We start from the raw sequence: 22,148 nt of genomic DNA, 5'->3' as shown, positions 1-22,148 counted from the left end.
TAATCACTAGGCCACTGTACGACGGAGCATGTGCACTCTTGCCATTATAACATCACGTTCAGCAGTGAACCAAAACGCACCAGCCTCTTAAATTAGTATTTACAGCACCCATCTTTAAATATCCAATAATTTACTAGGTCTTGAGGTCAAGCTAATTTTATGGGTCCTACTATTTTTGGCCACTATTTTACAACTTGTGTCAGAAAGAAGGTTTTTCTTAAAGAAAAAATGAAAGCAGGTCCAGACTCCTTAATGAGGGCAATAACGTCAAGGAAAATCTGAAATGGAACAATGTCTGAGTATGAGTAAAGACTCGGAAGAGGAATGCGGGAAAGATACAAATACAACAGCGGCAGCAACATAACAAAAAGGATGTCACTGACATTGAAATAAGCAAGTTTAGAGGTTAGATTAGATGGTTCACTGTGGACACATGGGAAACACACGACTAGGAGCGGTGATGAGCAGAGCAGCACACACAGTGAATGACACCAGTAGTGGTGAGATTTCCAGCTGGGTGTGTTTGCATTACTCTCAGCACGGTCTTATTTCAACCGAAACTTTGCCATCCAACCCAGTACAGACCCAAACTCTTTCCAGCAGCCTACACAACACTGCCTGCCTTTAAAGGTTTAGAGTAAATAATAAATGATTCCCTATAACTGCACATCATACAAAGAATGCATCTCAATCAACGTCCTAGCTCATGAATCAGTATATCGTGTACACGGGTTTGTGCGCTCGCACTCACTACATATTCATGTCTCAATTTCCGACAGCATGACAACCTGCTCGTGTTGTAAAAACATCACCACTTTCATTTATCACCCAAAGGCAGGGCATTAATTATTCATATTGTTTAAGGTACATAATGAAAACATAATTTCGGTCATGGTTCTTCACTCAGGCTAGTTAGTGGATTTTTCTTACTCATGAAACAGTCAGACTAAACAAACCATACAGTATATAGAACGTTAAAAACTTGTAGACGAAGTTGGCTGGGAGTTTTTGCCTGCTGTTTATTTCAAACTGAGAGGCTTCCAAAAATATGGCGTCGTTTCCAGTAAGAAAACGCTGATGCTCCCTGGTTTCGGAGGTGCATCGAGAGGAACATCCAGTGCACTGGAAGGATTTCAGTTTGTAAGACACCACTTAAAAAGATTGACACACTGATCACCGTGCCCTGACTACTGAACTAGGGAGAAAATTGAGATGCACCCCAAGTCATGAAATAATTCATTTAGTTATTCATTTACATATACACATACACACACACATATATATATATATATATATATACACACATACACTATATTGCCAAAAGTATTCGCTCACCCATCCAAATAATCAGAATCAGGTGTTCCAATCACTTCCATGGCCACAGGTGTATAAAATCAAGCACCTAGGCATGCAGACTGTTTTTACAAACATTTGTGAAAGAATGGGTCGCTCTCAGGAGCTCAGTGAATTCCAGCGTGGAACTGTGATAGGATGCCACCTGTGCAACAAATCCAGTCGTGAAATTTCCTCGCTCCTAAATATTCCACAGTCAACTGTCAGCTGTATTATAAGAACGTGGAAGTGTTTGGGAACGACAGCAACTCAGCCACGAAGTGGTAGGCCACGTAAACTGACGGAGCGGGGTCAGTGGATGCTGAGGCGCATAGTGCGAAGAGGTCGCCAACTTTCTGCAGAGTCAATCGCTACAGACCTCCAAACTTCATGTGGCCTTCAGATTAGCTCAAGAACAGTGCGCAGAGAGCTTCATGGAATGGGTTTCCATGTCCGAGCAGCTGCATCCAAGCCATACATCACCAAGTGCAATGCAAAGCATTGGATGCAGTGGTGTAAAGCACGCCGCCACTGGACTCTAGAGCAGTGGAGACGCGTTCTCTGGAGTGACGAATCGTGCTTCTCCATCTGGCAATCTGATGGACGAGTCTGGGTTTGGCGGTTGCCAGGAGAACGGTACTTGTCTGACTGCATTGTGCCAAGTGTAAAGTTTGGTGGAGGGGGGATTATGGTGTGGGGTTGTTTTTCAGGAGCTGGGCTCGGCCCCTTAGTTCCAGTGAAAGGAACTCTGAATGCTTCAGCATACCAAGACATTTTGGACAATTCCATGCTCCCAACTTTGTGGGAACAGTTTGGAGCTGGCCCCTTCCTCTTCCAACATGACTGTGCACCAGTGCACAAAGCAAGGTCCATAAAGACATGGATAACAGAGTCTGGTGTGGATGAACTTGACTGGCCTGCACAGAGTCCTGACCTCAACCTGATAGAACACCTTTGGGATGAATTAGAGTGGAGACTGAGAGCCAGGCCTTCTCGTCCAACATCAGTGTGTGACCTCACAAATGTGCTTCTGGAAGAATGGTCAAAAATTCCCATAAACACACTCCGACAGCCTTCCCAGAAGAGTTGAAGCTGTTATAGCTGCAAAGGGTGGACCGACGTCATATTGAGCCCTATGGATTAGGAATGGGATGTCACTTAAGTTCATATGCGAGTCAAGGCAGGTGAGCGAATACTTTTGGCAATATAGTGTACATACATACATACATACATACATATATACACAGCCTTTAGTCGACAGCCTTATCCACAGTGACTAACAGGTGTTCTTTGTAGTAAGAAATATCCTCAGGCTAGTATAAATATCAAGATATAGAGGGCTTAGAAAGAAAAAATGTCTTTTTTTAATGCTCATATCATGAGAGAGAACCGCATCTGCAAAATGCTGACTTACTATTGTCTATTCCTACATTGTTCATACACGTCACTCATCACTGCAGATGCTACTGAATATTACACAGGTGCTGAAAGTCACAGGTTAGATACAGATCAAGCCAACAGGACCAAGTATCTAAATGCACAGAATAATGCAACAACAACAACAAAGCAGTAATAAAAAGGCTCTCAGGTTCTCTGCTTTATTAATAGCTTAGCAGCAGGGCTGGATAATATGATGATATCATACTGATACCATGATAGACTATCCCACAGTACACTTTTCTGACTGCATGCATCATAATATCTTTATCACATTTTACATCTTTTTAAAAAAGAAAGTGGCGTAACTGAACTTTTGTACTTGATCTTTAAGGAACCAAAGAGATTTTTGCACATCATTCTTTTAACTGAATTATATAAGATATAAGATATGAAACAGCTGCTTATATTTACTTTAAATGATCATGTATTATGGTAATTATTGCATATTGTGTATATATTGTTTATAAGCGCTGTATATTGCACGACCAAGACAATTTCCATGTAGACATTTACACTCGGCAAACTGTTTTTGAGGTCCTTTTCAGTGTATTTTTTCTTCTTCTTACGTTACTGATTTTCGAAGAGTGTTAGCAAGCATGTTTGTCGAGTACAGTAGAAACATCTCTGAAATTATATGATATTTTCGTTAGATTAACTCCAATCCATATCTACACATTCACTAAGAACTCAAATGTAGTCACTGGAACTCTCATCATGCCGACTAGGTGCAAAATGCAAAACAAAACAAATCTTAAAAACGAGCATTGCTGCAACTGGCTGTGAATACAACAAAATCTGATCCTCTGACTATTTAGTTTGTTTGGTTTTCTCCCACATTTTGCCGGGTGTTAAATTGAAAGTGAAAACAGCAATGTTGTAGTGGCGGAAAAGCTTACTTTCCCAAAAGACCACCCAATCAGCAACACAGCCGGATGTCTGAGCACAGCTGATCACAGAGCAGTCTGTGTGGGTTAAAGGGTGTGTTCTGTTGATCCCAAAAACTGTGCAACAAAGTTAAGTATTTCTTTATTTGTCACATATACATTACTGAACATCCATTATATTTCATCCTTGGAGGGTTGGGGTCAGAGTACAGGGTCAGCCATGATGCAGTGCCCCTGGAGTGGGGGGTAGGTGGTAGCTTGGTGGTGAACCAACAATCTTTCGATCAACAACCCAGAGCCTTAACCACTCAAGCTACCACCACATTACAGTAAACTTCACACCTCATAACTGATAAGTTCCTCAGCAGCCTGTTTGAAGCATCAGTTTAGCTTCCCTGATCATTGCCTACAAGTTCAATAACTAACGTGAAGGGTATACAGAATTAACCCTGATCTTATTTTAGAAATTCAAATAATTACAGATGGTTTAAATAATGTTTAGGAAAAGGAAATATCAGGTTATTTAACCTTAACTGAATTAAATGTAGACATTATGGACAGGAAGAATTCTGTCAAACACATTTGTTTGTTTGTTTTTTCATGTGGAGCAGGTCACATTATTAATGGGCCTCCTTAAATTCACAAGCAATGAGCTAAAGCCGGTGCAAATAATGTCTCAAGTGGAACATTTCCATAGCAGTTGATATCAGGACAGAATTACCATTAGAACTTCCTGAAAATTTAAGCTACAGTGACTGAGGCCTGAAACTATGCCACTAGGAAAAGGTTAGAGGAAAAGATCTGAGGCATGATTTGAGGCTAATTGTGGTCTTGTACCTTGTGCCTCCAGTCTGAATGTTCAAAATCTGCATATACATATGTACATTAGCCCATTAATGATATATTTGGAGGACATTTTCACCATTGCTTCAGTACTGTTGCTGGTGAGTGTCCTCTTATGTGAACCACATCACCCTTCTGAGAAAAAAAGTTAAATAAGAACTAACCAGAGGATTTTTTTTCCCCTTACATCCAGGTGTCCCACATTCACTACACACACACTCTGAGGTTCTACTAAGAGCAAACAGAGGACAACACTGCAGACAAACACTGGCAGTGATGGCAAGAAAAAATAGAAACAATGTGTGTGGCAGAGAGAGAGAGAGAGAGAGAGAGAGAGAGAGAGAGATGCAGACAAAATAAAGAGAGAAAGAGAGACGACTGAGACCATACATGGAAGTTTAAGAGAATTGTAGCCATGCAATAAAAGGCTTAGTTCTAGCTTGATCTCTGATACTTTGTCCTTTCCAGACTGTCTCTTCATTTTTTCCCCCCTTATTTTAACTCCACATTTCCTTCACCTTCACCCCATACAGTCTCTTGTCAAAAAGCTGCAGTGGTAAGAAGCTGAGTTCAGACATGAGACCTATATGAATCTACTGAAATGAAGCAAAAACACTCTGGTCACTTTTTTTTTTTTTATCATGGAACTGTACTAGATATAAAGCTAAAAAGAAATCTGTAGAACTACCAGGTCCGCTTCAGTACAATGCAAACAAACTACAGCAAATCTGTAATTAGCCTTAAAAATGAAAGTTGTCAATTTGTTATTTAACTGAAGTGGATAAAAATTGATGCATAACATCAATTTTAGTGGAGAATTAGTTAGAATTAGAATTAATTAGTGGAGAAATATTATTTTAGATTTTGATGCATGCTGTATTTTTTATTATGTAGAACATTAAAATTACTACATGTATAGTTTCCCATATCCTAGAAAACCTAAATCTGTGTGTATATAACCCATATACAACTCATGTTAAGGCTGAAGACTGTGTGTGTGTGTGTGTGTGGAAAAGTTTCAATTTGAATTCAGCAGTGGGAAAGACAGGTCTCTCCCATGCCTCTCCTTTTTGGGAAATAAAGAAGGAAGTGCATATTTTGGAAACTTACTCTCTGTGGTTGGAGTGGAGGGCTTCTTGCTTTTCTTGTCAGCTGGTGTTGAGCTTGAGGCACTGGGATCTGAAGAAACAGTAGACAGCATGTGAAATGCTGACTTTTATAAACATATGCTTGGGGGGAAGAAAAGCGATAGAGATAGAACAGAGCAAGATGTAGAGAACGACACAGAATGTCATCACTTATTATTTGTGCAATAGCAGAAGTGCAATTATGTGCAATAGCGTTTTTTTTCTTCCATCCTGCTTGTACCTCTAGAGGCATGCAGTTGGGAGGTAAACTGGCTGACCTTAGTAATTGCAGGAAACCACTGGGTTGGAAGGAGAGTCAGCCAAGTCACACCTCACAAAAAAGAATTCAATCTGCAACAGTGAGCTTAAACAGCGCTGATCCATAATCCATATAGTGACAGGAACATGGCTAGGTTACATTTTGTACCAAGACTGAATTTGCTTACCATCAACCAGCACCATGCAGCTGCACTCAGCTCTTCCTGTGCTGCTTTCAGCTCTGCACACGTACTGGCCCTCGTCTTCAGGCAAGGCCTTATCGATGGTCAGGGAACACAAGCCATCTGATTGTACAGAACACACACACACACACACATTATATATAAATACATATATCAAAAATTAGAGAGAAAAAGAGAGGGAAACTCCGATAAATGACAAATACTGAAATATTGCAGTCAGAAATATTAATATAGTCATAACTTCAAGCCTTTCATGTGTGCAACAGAATAATTCATACTGTGCCAGGAAAGACTGGGAGCAATGGGCACATTGGTGGTTCTGTGGTAAAGGCTTTAGGGCTGCTGATTAGAGAGTTCTGAGCTCTTAACCCTCAACTGCTCATATCTGCACTGTCTCAAATAATGATCATAGCACACATAAGGACAAGTATATGAGCAAGAATATTTAATTATACTTGTATTTCAAATTCTTCTGGAACAAAACTGAATGAAAATGATCGACTGATTCAGTGCACCACTATGCAGCCAAAGTGCTGTCTGTTGTCCAATAATGGCTCCAGACAACAGGAGAGCAGCATTCTAAAACCTTGACGGTGCACACTCAAGAAATTTGCTGTCTCTGTGCCTGCTATTCATACTGTAAATGTGATAGCAGCTTTTATACAGAAATTATGAGGTGTACACAGGAGACAAAGCGGAAAGGAGCTATAATGTTAATAACTAGCTTGTCGAGTTATTTTGGATCATACGCCTATACTGAGATGAAGCAGACCTCTTGGACTGGACATCAAATTGGGCATCTAAACTTTATGGCTCCCTAGAGTAAATGCATCTGAAAAAAATCAGATCCTGGAGGACACAGAGTCAGAAAAAGGACTCAAACACAATTTTTGGAAATTCAGTTCATATTACTGTCCATATTACATTCTCGTATCATTCTGCTAATTAAATTTGCATGTTGGAGTAACATGTGAGACATGTTATATACATGAGTGATTATAATGCAATCTTTTACATTTAATGTTGAAGCGCTGTTGCTTTTTGGGGGGGTTTGAAGTTAATGGATTCTAAATATTTGTTAATTTCTAGTTTTAATGTCATTTTTGTTTTTAATAAATATAAATTCCATCAAAACAAAACAAAGTACAAATTTTTATACTAACCCTCATTGGAAATAATGATGAATTTGGACGGCTTGATAACCTTTCCATCTAGACTCCATGTCACGGAAGCAGGTGATTCAGATGAAAACTGGCACTGCAATTGTAAGCGTTCCCCATCCAATACTCTCACATCTCTCAGTTTTTGTGTAAAAAGTGGCTCTTTTCCTTCTCCTGCATTTATTATTTCTTTCATCCCTCCATGTACACAGTTCACATCATTTTCCTTCCCCGTGGAGCTCTTTGGCTCTGGGCTCGGTGTATTATTCTCTACACTCCCTTGTTTCTTCTTCTTGTTCAATACAGATCTAAAGTCAGTTGGCTCATTTTTGTTGATATCTGCCTTTGCAGAAAAAGTAGAAACAGGTTTGGGGCTCACAGTTCCTTTTTTGCCCAACACTGCTCTGAAGTCCACCTGCTGGGGAAAGTGGATCTTTCTCTCCTCCTCGCTTTGGGTCTTGGGCTTGATTTGCCGTTGGAGGTTGCTCCTGAAGTCCATCTGCTCGGCCGTGATCTCCTTCAGGTCCTCCTCTGAGACGCTCTTTGTGGTGACCTTCCGGCCCAAGACGGTTCGGAAGTCAATCTGCTCAGCTTCCTTTTGGCGGATTTGGTCTTCTCGATGCTCCTTAGTCTCCACTCGCCTTTTCAGAAGACCGCGGGAAGCAACTGACTCCTCTGGATCCCAATGGCCCCAAACAGGATCCGGCTCTGATGGGAGTGTAGTGGAGCTTGGTGCCTCTCTTGTCTCTCCCCTGTCTCGCTCAGTCTTCTCCACCCCTCCAGATCTCTTATCAGCCCCTCTACAGTGAAGGACATGCAGTAGAAAGAACACAACAATGTTTAAAAAGGAACAGCCCACACTAGAGTGCAGCATAAAGGAGCAGAGACTTAGTCAAGCACAACATAAAGTTACATCACAGATGACTTCAGAAGCCTTATAAGGAAAGGAGTCTAAAAGAGGCTCTTTTGCTAGAGCGCTCCTCTTGGGACTATAGCACAGCTGGAGGAATCGGCATCAACAATTTGTTAAGCTAGAGGGTGTACAGGTTATAAACTGAGCCTGGTAGCTGAGACATCTATAAATAATGCTGAAACAAAAAAAAAAAAAGAGGTGGAACACCGAGAAGTACTTACATTTTATAAGACTCATGCCCAGAGTCCTCATTAACAATCAAAGGGGCCACTGCGCTGCAGTCTCCTATTTTGTTTCTGCAGAATGCAAAGGTTTTTGTGGGTTCAGACAAAAAGACAACTGGAGAAGTAGCACAATATTATGCAGAATTGAAAAATATGAAAATGATCAGCCTTTTTTTCTCCACTATATTTGTGAAGGAAGTGAAGGCACTTCATCTACCACTTCTGTTCACACAGGTTTAAAACTTCAGAACTGAAACCTATTGTTTCCCCCTTATTCTGAAACAATACAATACAAATCCTTGACTATAAATAGCAAAAATAACTTCCTCTTGCCTCCCTGACCTAGCCTGAATGAGACTTTTTTCTCATTTTACATAAGAATATAAGAGACAAACATTTCCAACAGAAAGCCCTAAGAAGAGCTCATACTTGAGATGGATCTCGTAGTTTCCAGCATGATGAACTTTCACTCTTCTGATAAGGAGCGAAACGACATCCTCTTTCTGCAGCACCTCAAAGTCCTGCCCAGAGGACACCGCCTGTCCATCTTTCATCCAAAGGAATTCTGGGAAGGGGTCTCCTGCTATGGCACAGGAAATCAGAGCATGCTGACCCTCAAACACTGTGGTAGACTTGGGCTTAGTGATAAACCATGGCTGTACACCATCCTGGGGCTCTGAAATACACACAAACACAAGTCTTATTTTTAAAATCCCACTAATACCCAATTCCAAAAGAATTCTGTCCAATCCTGCCCATTCCCACAGTTATTATTTCAATTTGTTCCCACCCATGATATCTTCAAATGAGCTTAGTTTCCTAAAACAGAAGCAAATTAGCAATTCACACATTTACTGATGAATGTTGCACAGCATCTCATGGTGTTTTACCATCCCACAAGTGTCATATCACACCTGCTCCTGCCTGAATGACAGTAAACCCCACCTGCTCTCACATCCTGGAACCCATTTAGTTCAGCAATAACAAAGTGCTAGATGATAATAACAGGTAATAATAACGCTGCACAATACCTTGCACAGTGAGTGAAGCTTCAGTCCGAGCTTCTCCCGCCTCATTCCAGGCCTCACAAGTGTATGTGCCGGTGTCTTCTGGGAACACTTCCTGTATGAGGAGGCTATACTGGGTGCCTTTGCTCTCAAAGTGGAAGTCTTCAGACTCTTGAATCTCCTTTCCATTTTGTAGCCAGAGCACCTCTGGAGCAGGATGTCCTAAACACCATCACATCATTCATCATCGCAAAGCAAGTCACCTTTCAATGGACAAAATTTAAATAGACTTATTCTGATTTTAACCCTGGATTTTACAGAAATCAACAAGCCAAAATGTTTCTATTTTAGCCCTTTGTTGTACTTCATAATCTATATGAAATGTGTGAGCGATTTCTCTGATTCCTCTAGAGGTTGATATACGGGAATGACCCTAAGGGCAAAAGCATTTGCACATTCCAAACAACAGCTCATAGGGGAGACTAGCGGAAATTTTAGCAAAACAACACAAAACACGTGAGCAAAACAACAAACACAGATAAACATCCTGATGTACAGCCACATTTATAGTAGGAAAGTCAGACAATACAGGATCCTACTAAAATTCCATATAAATACAAAAGCAAAGATAGCAGAGCTGTTAAACATTAAAACAAAAGTGATCATTAGCAGACTTTTCATTGTATGTGTTATCATTATATGATATTATTACAGGCTGTCAGTGTTATTGCCTCTGAACAGCACCTGGGTCACCTATTCAGTCTTGGACTGGTTACACTATTTTTTTCTTTTTATTTAAGTAGCCTTTGTCACATATATTGCACAGTGAAATTCTTACTTCACATATCCCATCCTTGGAGGGTTGGGATCAGAATGGAGGGTCAGCCATGATGCAGCACCCCTGAAGCAGGGTGGTTTAGGGGGCTTTGCTCAAGGGCCCAACTGTGAACTCTGAACCCCAATCTTCCGATCAACAACCCAGAGCTTTAACCACTTGAGCTACTATTGCCTCTATGTTATACAGAGTGTGGGAATGTGTGTATGCAGAGTGCCCAGCAATGGACTGGCATCCTAGCCACGGTGTATTTCTGCTTCATGCCTTGTTCCCAGGATAGGCTGTGGATCCACTGCTATCATGATCAGGATAAAGCAGCTAATGAATAGGAAAGAATCAGGGGGCTTTCTCAGTGGCAGTTTAATATGAAACAGAGTATGGTTTGGATGAAAAATTGGTAACGTGAAAGCTGTTATGTGGACCAGGAAGCAAGCTGTGATACCAAACCCGATCTGTAGGAGGTGGTGTGAGCACTGTAACTGTGTTGTGTTTCCTGTGAATATGAATTCAGCTGATTCTCCACAATTGTTCAGGAAGTAAAGTAACCTGTGCATGTCTATTAGCGATGATGACATGTGACACTCAATGAACATTGAGTGACAGAAAAAAGATGCACAATAATAGTACCATAATAATAAAAAACAAATACTATGGGGAGTCGTATTGAGTTCACTCTCTTGCATTTGTGATTATGTAAAATGAATCCAAATGTACCAGGGTTCGACAGAATCAAGCGAGTCTGAATGCAGAACAGCGCTGCGGATGGGCACCAAGAACCACTGCATTCGGATTCAGACTGCAGCAGACATGTCCAGTGTAAAAAGCACCTTAGACTGCACCTAAAACAATTAATGATGTCTCTTACCCGTCACCTCCACAGTCATGGTAACCTGGCTGCCATCCATCACCCTTAGATCATGCAGTTCCTTAAGGAACACTGGTGCAGAGGGTCTCTTCTGCTCCGAGACCGGCACAGCAACTGGTCGTTTAACGTTTGATTTGGCTGGAACAACCACACAGACAGAAAATTAGATAATGAGATTAAAACGTGACTCTTCCACAAGCAGCTATACTGTTTTATTAAACTCGTTAAAAAAAAAAAAAACCTACACAGATGATTAATAACACGTGTGTCAAACGCCAACCTTTAACACAAGTCATTCTTTTATTGACCTCTTTGTCACACAATTCCATCAACACTACTGCAAATCACCTCCAACAAGACCAGAAAGATATATTATGAGTTCTCCTACTCTCTAACCTCCTCCCTGAGGGGAATTACTAAGGACTGGATCAGTGTGCATGGGAACAGCCAAGAGATCATCTGCAGAACTAATGATCAAACCAGAGAAGCCTGTAGAAATATGCAGGATGGGAGAAGAAAAAGCCCTTCAGCTACAGTGGCTTGCATAAATTGACCCCCCCCCCCAAAAAAAAAACAAAATTATATATATATATATATATATATATATATATATATATATATATATATATATATATATATATATATATATATATATAAAATTTTTTTGTTTTGTTTTATTTTATTTATTTATTTTTGATATAATATCATAAAGCTACTGAATTTGAGATTGGTGTTCAGTAAACAGCAATACAAGGTCAATTTCATTTGTGTGGACCTGAAGAGACATTCCTGATCCAGTCCAAGTTTATAATCCGAAGATCTCTGATGTCAGATGAGTTCATCAGGGCTTCAGTATGCAAACATGGCAATGGTATTATTATTTTAATGTGATATCAGTGAGGCTGATATTTTTCCGAGAATCACTCAGCTGCAGGAGATCTTGCAATATTACATGATCCAATATATTATGTAAGCACAAGAGCAGGTGAAGGGACTCACAAATCAATGCAAAAGCAGATTAAAATACATCCAGAATGATCTTGAATGATATTTTCTGACTGTCTCACTCTGCTACTATAAGGACTTCACGTGAGATGTGCGTTTGATAAATGCATATATGATTATATTTAGAACAACAATACTATGCACACAATCTGATGATTTTATCCACAGAGAATTCCTGCAGCCTCCCTCAATGTTATCTGTTATGTAATGTTATCAAAGCTAACCCCTTCGTTAGCCCCATATAGTGCTCTAGAAGTCCAGAAATGCAGGCTGGTGATTATCGGCCATGTGCATACAGTTTCATGAATCTCTTTTGTTATTATCTTTAACTAAATGCCCTTATTAATCTGGATATTATTTGTACATTACATGTAATATTATTATCTATTATTATATCTATATCTATTATTATTATCTCATTACTTCCTTCTCCTCTGCTATACTGGCTGCTCTCCACATCTGTCCTTCAGAGGGACAGGCAGTACTGGCCTATCAGTTCCAGCCACGGCTGTGTGGGAAAACGCTGGTATTTCACATTTTTAACTCGCATCAATGTTGAACCTTTGCCACAGAGCAGTTCACAGACAGCAGCAAGTACAAGCAGGAACATAGAAAGCAGCTGGTCTTTTTAATCCTACAGAAATATCTCTTAGAAAGCACAGCCATGGGATTTACTTCTTAAAGGGAATTGAAGTGTGACAGAAAAATGTTAATTCATATCTGAACAGCGCATATCTATTTTTTCAAGACTGGAATTGAGTAAAGATTGTTGGAAACTTGTAAAGTTTCAAAAAAAAAAAAGTTTGAGATATTTGATGAAACCTGATATTAAAAGATTTCTAAGAATCAGTGTCATCACATCCGTTCCTGCCTTTCACATCCAAAAAATAAAAAGCCAGGAAAATCTGAGCAGTGGGGAATTTTCCCTTTACTTTTAGAGTCTTTTGATATTGTAAGAGCTAGCTTGACTTCAGCTCTGTGTATGAAACAGTTTTTTGGTAATACATAACTTTTCATTCTGCTTTTAATTCCTTGTTTAATTCTTGCATACTGGCTGCCAAAGGAATCTTCTCAGACATTGCTGATGGTTTCAGAAAAGTGCTTTTTTCATAATGAATTTTGTCTTGATCACAAACATTCAAGGGTTTTGTTGCTGTTTTTTTTTTTATATATATATTTTTTGCTGAGCTGTAGCTAATGTTGGGATATTAGACAACACACTCATACCTTTAACAAGCACTCGGGCGGTGCACACTGCTCGCCCATGCTCATTTTCAGCTACACATGAGTACAAGCCTTCATCTGCACACACTGCATTCTGTACAGTCAGCTGGGCCTGAACGCCATCAAACACAGCATTTCCATATGGGATTGCTTTATCTGAGTGAGTGAGTGAGTGAGAGAGAGAGAGCACATTAAAAGGATTAATATGATGTGCAGGTGTCATGTCATGTCATGTCATGGGTTACACCTTACAAGTTATATCTCACTTCCTCCATATAAGAGCTCAGGGGGTTACCACAAACCTGATCATTTCCTCATGAAACTGATATCTGACATGTACTTATTAACCATACACAATATTCCCATCAGTACTGTTCTCAAGTGATGAGAAAATATTCATTGATAAAATTCATGTTAGGATCCATCCAACATTTATTTTATTATTATTATTTTCTTGTATCTGCTATCACAGCTCTCTCTTATCACACAACACCTACCACCTGTGTAATGTGAAGGCCATTACAAAATACATTTTGATTCAAAAAATTTAATTCACTAGTTACACATAGAAACTAATTTCAACCATAAGCCTTTTTCAAAAATGATTACACCCCCATGAAAAATGCACTAAATCTCATCTACTGGTAAGAAAACAGACAGCACATGTGACCAGAGCAGCTGCAAATGTGAAGAAGCTCTCAGAACAGCTTTCCACACTGTGGTTATCATCTCTCTAAACCCTGCACTTAACCCTGGGTTATCATCTCTCTAAACCCTGCACTTAACCCTGGGTAGAGGAGTGTTTCACACTTGTAATTCAAAAAGCAGGGTTGACAATGCTTTTGCCAAACATGTACAGTGTGAAGGATACAATGTCAAAACATTACGACTAGATGCTTAGCAACAATGACCCAGTCAGAAATGGGAGGATTTACATAGTGGCATTTTTTCCTCAGTGATGCAAAAGCAGAAAACAGACCATTATTTAAAGTGGTTGTGTGCTGTATTCCAGTGACATTCCAGTCATGGTTGTTGACACCACAAGAATGCAAATATGAACACTAACCCAGGGGTTTAGGAATGTAACGTGTGAAATGTCAGATTATGAATATCCAGGATTAACTCTTAACCCTGGGTAAAGTATGAGCAGTAAGTTGCCCTCTGTTGGCTAGGAAGTGAACTGTATTATAGTAACATGGAAATATAAACACAGCTATTGAATCCCAAAATGAAAGCCATGTCCCATTGATTATTTTCCTATGGGTTTTACACACATGCGGTAACTTCTTACCATTGAAAAGCCAGGAGATTGTGGGTTGTGGCCTGGCCTCCACTGAGCACTGCAGACTGATGTTCTGTCCTTCTGTTATTGTACAGCCTTTTAGAGCACTGCTGAACACTGGAGCCTTCCCTTCTAAACGCAGGCCTACACACACACACACACACACACACAGTTTGGCGGTGTTATCAAAGAAATCCAAAGCAGAACCCACAGCTTCACCAGTAGGTGGCAGAAATGCTCTAATGTGTCTCAGAATCCAAACGTAAAGAAAAAGCCACTGAAATAACTCCCCAAGTTTGAGATATAACCTAGGCTCAGTGTGAGATATGAAAATAAAGCACATGAGCTAACCGAGGCATGCAGTCAGATTATGATGAAAGAACTTTTTAGGCCTTTATATGGTCAAACAGCTCTCACAGAAAGCATATAGTGCACGCCTTTGACATCAGTTCAGTGGACTTTCCAGCCTTTACAGCCCTAAGATTTCATCCAATTTCTTTCTCAGACAATTTCATCGAAATTATTGCTGAGCAAGCCGTCATGCCCTTCTCTCTGTCTTCTCAGAGAGACAGTCAAAAAGAGTTTATAGTCCAGTACACCACTCCAAAAACAATATACTTTCATATTTGAACTATATTTGTTTGAAGGTTTAAACAAACCATTTTATGACCTTTATACTCCTCATAATCTGTCTCACAGCATTTAACGTGAAACACAATACAACATTATTCTTTTGTTCATTCATTCATTCATCTTCAGTGATCATGTTATCTTGGTCAGGGTGGCAGTGGATTCCCTAGGAATACTGTACAAAGTGGGAATAAGCAGAAGCAGACATTCTCAGACACACACACACACACACACCTATTGGCACTTCAGCACTCCCAATCTTCCTGACATGTTTTTATGAAGTGGAAGGAAACCCACCTGGACATAACTCAACACTCAACATCACACATCAGTCAGATGTACATACTTACTCTTCACAGTGAGAGTCCAGCTGCAGGTAGCTTTCCCCTTGCTGTTTGTGGCGGTGCAGCTGTACTGTCCTGCATCTGTTTTCTGCACATTTTCCACACATAGCAAATGCAGACCATCCTCCTGCTGAGTGCTGATACCTGCTCCGAGTCTGAGTACAGCACCATCTTTAACCCAGCTCACAGTGGGCACCGGATAACCGGCCACTGAGGACACATACAAACTTATATCATATATATTATACAGTATTTTATAAACTAAAGAAATCAAAAATAGTAAATATACTTTATGTTCAATTTCAGTCAAAACAAAAACAAACTCAGTTTGGATCTTGTTAAATTTCCATAATGAATAAGTGAAATTAGTTCTGAAAGCAATACACTACAGAAGATACACACTTGGGCCATTCAGAAATCTTAGGTCTTATGAGCTAGTTCTGTTATTTGTACTCACCATTTTGACTTTAACAATTTCTTTACAAAGTGAAGGTCTGAGTCATTGCTGGCTTGTGGTTAGCAAAACTAACTCATACATTAGAGTTAATGGGAAAGATATGTAGAAGTTGACCATGCTTACCTTGGCATTTGAATGTCACTTTAGTTCCTTGGGTGACCTCCTGGCTTTGAGGCTGTAAATCAAAGCTGGGCGGACTTCCCAAAGCCTCAACTCGACTCTCTCTATTCATCCTGTTCATCTCTCTGCTAGACTCCTTCACTGCAGGAACCTCGTTCTTCCTTAAAGATCTTTCTTCTGGATCTGGATCTTTCTTCTGCACAACCTGCTCTGTCACCTTGGTGCTGGATTCAGAACTGCTTTTCTTGGTCTGTTGACTACAAATGGTTATGGAGGCAGATGACCTCTGTTGACCAGCTGGTTTCCTCTCATCTTTTGATTCAATAGCAGTCTGTGGGGATGGCGTCACCGCGCCTTTCTGGATCTCTGGCCTGGGTGCCGGGCTCTCTTTTACTGCTGTAGTGGTAGTGGATGCTGTGTGGGTGTCTGTGACAGCGCTAAGTGTGGATGTGTTGGTGGACTTTTGCTCATCGATAAGGCCATTACTTTTATGTTCAACTGCAGTAGTGGAAGCCAATTTTGGGAGATCATTACTTGAAGATTTGCTGCTGTTTGGAGAAAGATAAGCAAAAGTTTAATGTAAGCAAAGCTAACAAACTAAAAGTACACACATGTATAGATAGACAGATAGACAGATAGAGAGGTTACTCACTTGTCATTGTTTGTGTCTGAACCTGAATGAAATGTACAAGTACAAGAAACCCAGAGTTAGGTAATGGAAGATAATATCATAGTATCATTTCATAATAAAAACAACCAAAATTGTCTCACAAATGTGCAGCTTGGCTTGGTTTCTCACATTCAATTTGATACCACAATGCTTTCATACAGATGAAGGACAAGCTCAGTTACAAAATGTTTATACCTTGAACAATGACTTCTGTTGTAGTAGAGGCCTTGCCCGCACTGTTGGCCAGCAGACAGGTATATGTCCCAGCATCCTCTGCTTGTGCAAAGCGGATCTCCAAGAAGTGCAGTCCTGACCTCTGAAACATGTTGTAATGATCCGAACTCTGAAGCTCATTGTCACCCTGTAACAGCCAATACACAGAGACAGATAAATTAAATATATTGTTTTATTCCAAGGTTAATTAGAGACAATAAATTCGGTGCTTTTACCTTAAACCACTGGATCTGAGGTTGGGGACGTCCAGTAATCTTAACTGAGAACTTGCCAGTCTGTCCAATTTTCAAGTAGAGGCGGGAAGGTTTCGTTACAAACTTTGGAGGACTTTCACCCCAGATGCTGGGCCTGTTCTGTACTGCAGGGATCCCCAACCGACCCCTAGAGTGAAAACAACACCACAGAAGCAAAATAAATAAATAAAGTGATTATTTTAATACAATAAAATAAAATAAATAAAAATGCTGTCTATGGGCTATATTGGTTATTTTAATGATGGCAATGGCCAACTATGTAATATGGAACATCATATTGTACTTTTATCTATTATCCATAAATACATTTAATGTTAATCCATGAGACAGCTTAGTTCCTATTATTACCAACATTGCTGTTTTACCTCTAAATGTTATAAAGTGCTGACCTGGGAGATTCCTTCCAAAATACTAAACATCTCCTCACAGAATACTTCATACTTAAAATATTGTCACACAGAGTGTCACATCCACCACAGAAGCTACTATAGAAACAATAAAGTATTAGAACAAGTGCATCAAAATACACCCTGCAGCCAGCACTACTGTGAGAGTTTATAGAAAATAAACCAACATCTTCTGACCAATCAGATTTGAAGATTAATAAGCACCGTCATAAAAATATTCATAATGATATTATCCTCTAATATTGTGAATGCAGACACGCTGGCCACCTTCTAACTGCAGTCTCTATGACCTGAACATATGGGTAGATCTTTGAGTGGATTATTCCTGTGTAACTCTACATGGTGCCCCTGATTTCCGGCCCCTGCCCCTAGCCCATGAACTGTCCTGCCTGCAAACCTGGGCATGTCACTGTGCAATACATACTGCTAAATGTTAAATATATGAAACATTTGACCTTTAACTGCATGTTATCAAATAGGATTTAAAATTCCTCTAACAAAGGTAAGCAGCTGTTTGACTCATGTCAGGAAAACAGACTGCAAGCCAAAATGCCAAAACTCAGTATAAACTCTCAATCTCCATTTGAATGCAAAATACTATGTGCAAACCATACACATGCTTACAATATAAACAAAAAAAAAAAAAAAACAAGTCTTACCCTGGTTTACTGGCAGATGGAAGGCTGTATTTCTTGACTGCATTGTCTGTGTGATGGATGAAAAATATCAATTGCATAGAAAACATACAAAGACACGTAGACAGACACACAAACACATGCCTCAGTAGTGAGGTGGCCTCTTCCTCTTGTTGCTGTCTCTTCCATCTTGACCTCAAGAACACTATTTGTGCTACCAGTTACAGAAGCCATGCATCACCCTGTATGCTTCCAGTTGTGTTCAGTACATCTAACTGGCTTCAGTGTTTATGGATAATAAATGAATACAGATGTTTTCCAGAGGCCATGCTGGTGTTTACACTGATGCAGGATATAGACTGGAGTGCCATGCGTCTATTTCATGCCTAATGTAAAGTCAGGATGAAGAGCATGATGTTGGCGGATTGACAGACACAGCTGCTGAAGTATTTGTGCTGGAATGTGAATGTGAATACAGGAGGATGTGAAAGAACAAGAAAGATCTCAGTGGAGGAACAAGAATGCTCCAAGTGCTCAAGCGGGACAGGCTGAAATGTTGGTTTTGCAAATATGCCATTTCCTTTCGACAATTTTCTTCTGTAATTATGGTGCGCTGGTTAATTTGTCATCAGTGATAGAGACGAGACGTTGGTACTGAATACCACATGCACAAGGGTTGGAATTTTTGAAGCCAAGTATCTGAATATTTGTGTTCCTTGACTTTGAGGTATGCCAATATGATGGGGTCAGTTAAGGCAAAGTCTGTAGTAGCCATAACCTCTAAGTAAAGAGGTAGGAGAGATCCTGTTGCTCATTAATTTTTTTTTTTTTTTTTTGCTATATAGTGCAGAGTCATGTAGCATAGTAAAAGGCTAGAGAAGGATAATATGTTCTGTCATCAGGCCTGCTTTAGTTAAAATAAAATGAATAAAGCTTGGGACTCTGGCCAACATTGCTTCGCCTGACTTAGTGTGGAAATTCATTAGCTTGACTGTTCTTGGAAAACACTCAGGGATTCCTTAATGGTATGAGTGCTATTCATCCAAAAAAAGGGTCACATACATCAGTTCATCAAAGCAGCATCAGAGCTTAACCTTAGTAAACAAACTAAATGATTTTTAGTATATTAGATTAAATTAGATTTTTAGTGCTGTTAAAGTAATAAATTATAGTAAATGAGGTGAAAAATCTGTTCATTTTCTCTCCTTAGCAGGGTTTTAGCACGACCTATTGAACTAGCAAGAGAATGTTTTTGATGGAGACAAACCACTTCTGTATGTCGCTCTGAGGAAAATAATTCTGATGAATACTGTAAATGTGAATCTAAAAAATGTAGGGTGGCTTCATAAGTCATTGACTCGGTTGAGTAACCTTGGAAAAAACATGCCATGACTGCTTTGTAATTCGAATGAGTATCAGAAATGTATTTGTATAACATCAAATTAAAGCAGTACTGTACCTTCCACAATGATGTCTACGGTAATCTGTCGAGTTCCTGCATCATTTGCAGCCTCACAAGTGTAACGTCCTGCATCGTCTTCCTGGACTCCTTCAACCACCAGACTAAAGGTTCCACGTGCACTCTGTTCCATGGAGTATCGACCTCCAGCGATCACAGCTTTCCCATTCCTGAACCAACACACCTGCGGTTCTGGAGAACCACGAACCTTTAGAAACACAGAAACGGTCAATACAGACAAACACAGCACACACACACACAGAGCCTAAAGCAAAAACAGTGTGAAACAAAACAATGTACATTATCAAAGAATCATTTACTGTAACAAGAAAAAAAAAAAAAAAACAATTTTGTTCCCGTATGAGACTAGCGATTACAGTTCAGTCACAGGAAGCTCTTGGGTGTGTGAACAGCCGGCATGTGAGGGCCATAATTAAAACAGTGCAGTTGGAAAGACAGCACTGCTGCAAACATAATCAGCTCTCAGCCCAAACTAGCCAAGGGCACAGTACACAGAGTCAGTTCCACTCCAATAGCGATGATAAGAGCAGCCTTCATCATTAACCACCAAGTTACTGATTATCAGCACCAGCACACTCGCTGAGGGAGAGCACCCCGTCTCTGCTTCCTGCTCACTTTCCTGATTCCTGGTTTGCTGATGCTAGTAAGACTCTCTGTCCTCCAAATACTTTCCCATCAGCACAGTCTCTAATTACTTTCCTTCTTTTCACCATTCTGTATCCTTTTTATAATCCTCAAACATGCCAGTAATTCTGAACAATTCCAATAAAAATCTTCTGGCTTCCCAAAAATCTTCTGCATGCGACCCAAACCCTTTGTTGTCTTCCCGGTTGTTCACTTAAACGAACATTAGAAAAAGTGATCAGTGCTTATTCTGTTGCCTTATAAGTCTTTAGCATGAGTACAAGTCTTTAAGTATTGTAGTGACTCGTTCAATTTCATTTTGAGTCACTTCCTGAAGCTCAATCCCGCATGTATCCGAATTCCACCAAGCATTACAAATCAGCCGGCCACAGCTAATTTAATGAACAATATCCTTCCTAGTCTTTTTACTCATGGCAGTGCAAAATCTCAGCTCGTAGCAGGCCTGGACATTGAACCAACATTCAATTTCTGAAAGTGTACCATGAAAAGCATGCAAGCAGAAACTGCTTTGCTCACTTTGGAAAACCAATGCACTCATAGCACAGGCTCACTTCCAACAAGTGACTGAAGACAGAGAGAAGTACAAAGCATGACTCCAGCTGCTACGAATTTCGGATCGAAAATACAAATTAATATGGCTCGACAGCTTGTAGACAACAGAATGATACCAGATGGCCTTCAAAATCCCACAAAAATGTTTAAAGGAAAGAAAAAAAAAAAAATAACCCATTGTTACACAAAGTAAAACTTTCTGTTTTCTTACCCAGACAACAGCATATAAAAATGTCCTCTTTTGAACCGGATCAGCCGTTACCTCACTGAGACTGGCCCAGGTTCTCCAAAAAGATTTGCCCAAAAATAGCAGTATTAGGTCTGAACTCTTTATTAAAACATAGTGGCAGTGGTATTTCCTCAGTGTGCTCGCTTAACAGCTCTCCTCTTTCTCTCTCTGGACCTAGCTCAGACTAAGACCTTGAGTTAGAGACTGTGGTCAAATGCTGTACCTCAAGAATCCTGCTGTACTTAGAAAAAAAACATAGGCTTGTTTACATAAAGACCTTCCTTTCTTCAATTTTTCTTTCACATCCAGACAGAAGCGATGCTTAGGACGGAGGGAGAGAGCAGGCATACAACTATTGTTGTCAAAAGAGACAAGGGTACACGTGCAGAGGATCAGGAGATACAATAGCTGCTAAGGGATGTTTACGGCTGTTTATAGCGGCAATATAATAAATGATAAAAGTGACAAACTTGCTTTGCAGAAGTTCCACAACATTAAATATAGCAATAAATGGATAAAAAAACATAACAGGGTCTTTAAAAACAAATAGTTAGAGTTGCTGTGGCTTCAGAAGAACAAAACACTTTGAAACATGCTTTTATAGGACAATATTCAAGTACTTCTCTTCACACCACACCATAATACAACATTCCATCATGGATTATTTCCTTATAACAGCATGCCCCATTGTGTTTTATTCCTTATATCATAGAAAATTAGACATTATTTGGATAATCCACTGCAGACATGGGTTAAATGTTTCAAATAAATGAGAATGAGTTTCAATGCGAGTCACACTGTAGATGCCATTTGAACAATTCACTTATAATACACTGATAACCAAAACATCTGTTAAACAGCATCTATAAAACATTTCATAAAAGGGGTG

The 22,148-nt window shown here is 39.8% G+C and overlaps 1 protein-coding gene across 2 annotated transcripts in view; it reads right to left on the bottom strand.

The window, feature by feature from the left end:
- mylka (myosin, light chain kinase a) overlaps positions 1–22,148 on the bottom strand; it is a 55,246-nt gene that overhangs the window by 12,716 nt on the left and 20,382 nt on the right. Inside the window, exons 3-18 of one of the 2 annotated variants that reach the window (XM_058392704.1) lie at positions 19,813–20,020; positions 18,378–18,423; positions 17,273–17,438; positions 17,019–17,184; positions 16,806–16,827; positions 16,157–16,701; positions 15,583–15,786; positions 14,612–14,746; positions 13,324–13,476; positions 11,092–11,229; positions 9,416–9,613; positions 8,814–9,060; positions 8,382–8,456; positions 7,251–8,047; positions 6,073–6,189; positions 5,610–5,678 (exon numbers count right to left, since the gene is read on the bottom strand). In XM_058392704.1, the coding sequence (XP_058248687.1) occupies positions 5,610–5,678; positions 6,073–6,189; positions 7,251–8,047; positions 8,382–8,456; positions 8,814–9,060; positions 9,416–9,613; positions 11,092–11,229; positions 13,324–13,476; positions 14,612–14,746; positions 15,583–15,786; positions 16,157–16,701; positions 16,806–16,827; positions 17,019–17,184; positions 17,273–17,438; positions 18,378–18,423; positions 19,813–20,020 (3,286 nt within the window). The remainder of the gene's footprint in view (positions 1–5,609; positions 5,679–6,072; positions 6,190–7,250; positions 8,048–8,381; positions 8,457–8,813; positions 9,061–9,415; positions 9,614–11,091; positions 11,230–13,323; positions 13,477–14,611; positions 14,747–15,582; positions 15,787–16,156; positions 16,702–16,805; positions 16,828–17,018; positions 17,185–17,272; positions 17,439–18,377; positions 18,424–19,812; positions 20,021–22,148) is intronic. The other variant, XM_058392705.1, reaches the window with a different exon arrangement.

Source organism: Hemibagrus wyckioides, linkage group LG06 (assembly GCF_019097595.1).
Source record: "Hemibagrus wyckioides isolate EC202008001 linkage group LG06, SWU_Hwy_1.0, whole genome shotgun sequence".
In the NCBI taxonomy this organism is placed as follows: domain Eukaryota; kingdom Metazoa; phylum Chordata; class Actinopteri; order Siluriformes; family Bagridae; genus Hemibagrus; species Hemibagrus wyckioides.
Note: the sequence above shows the minus strand (reverse complement) of the source record. Positions and strands in the feature narration are given on the sequence as shown.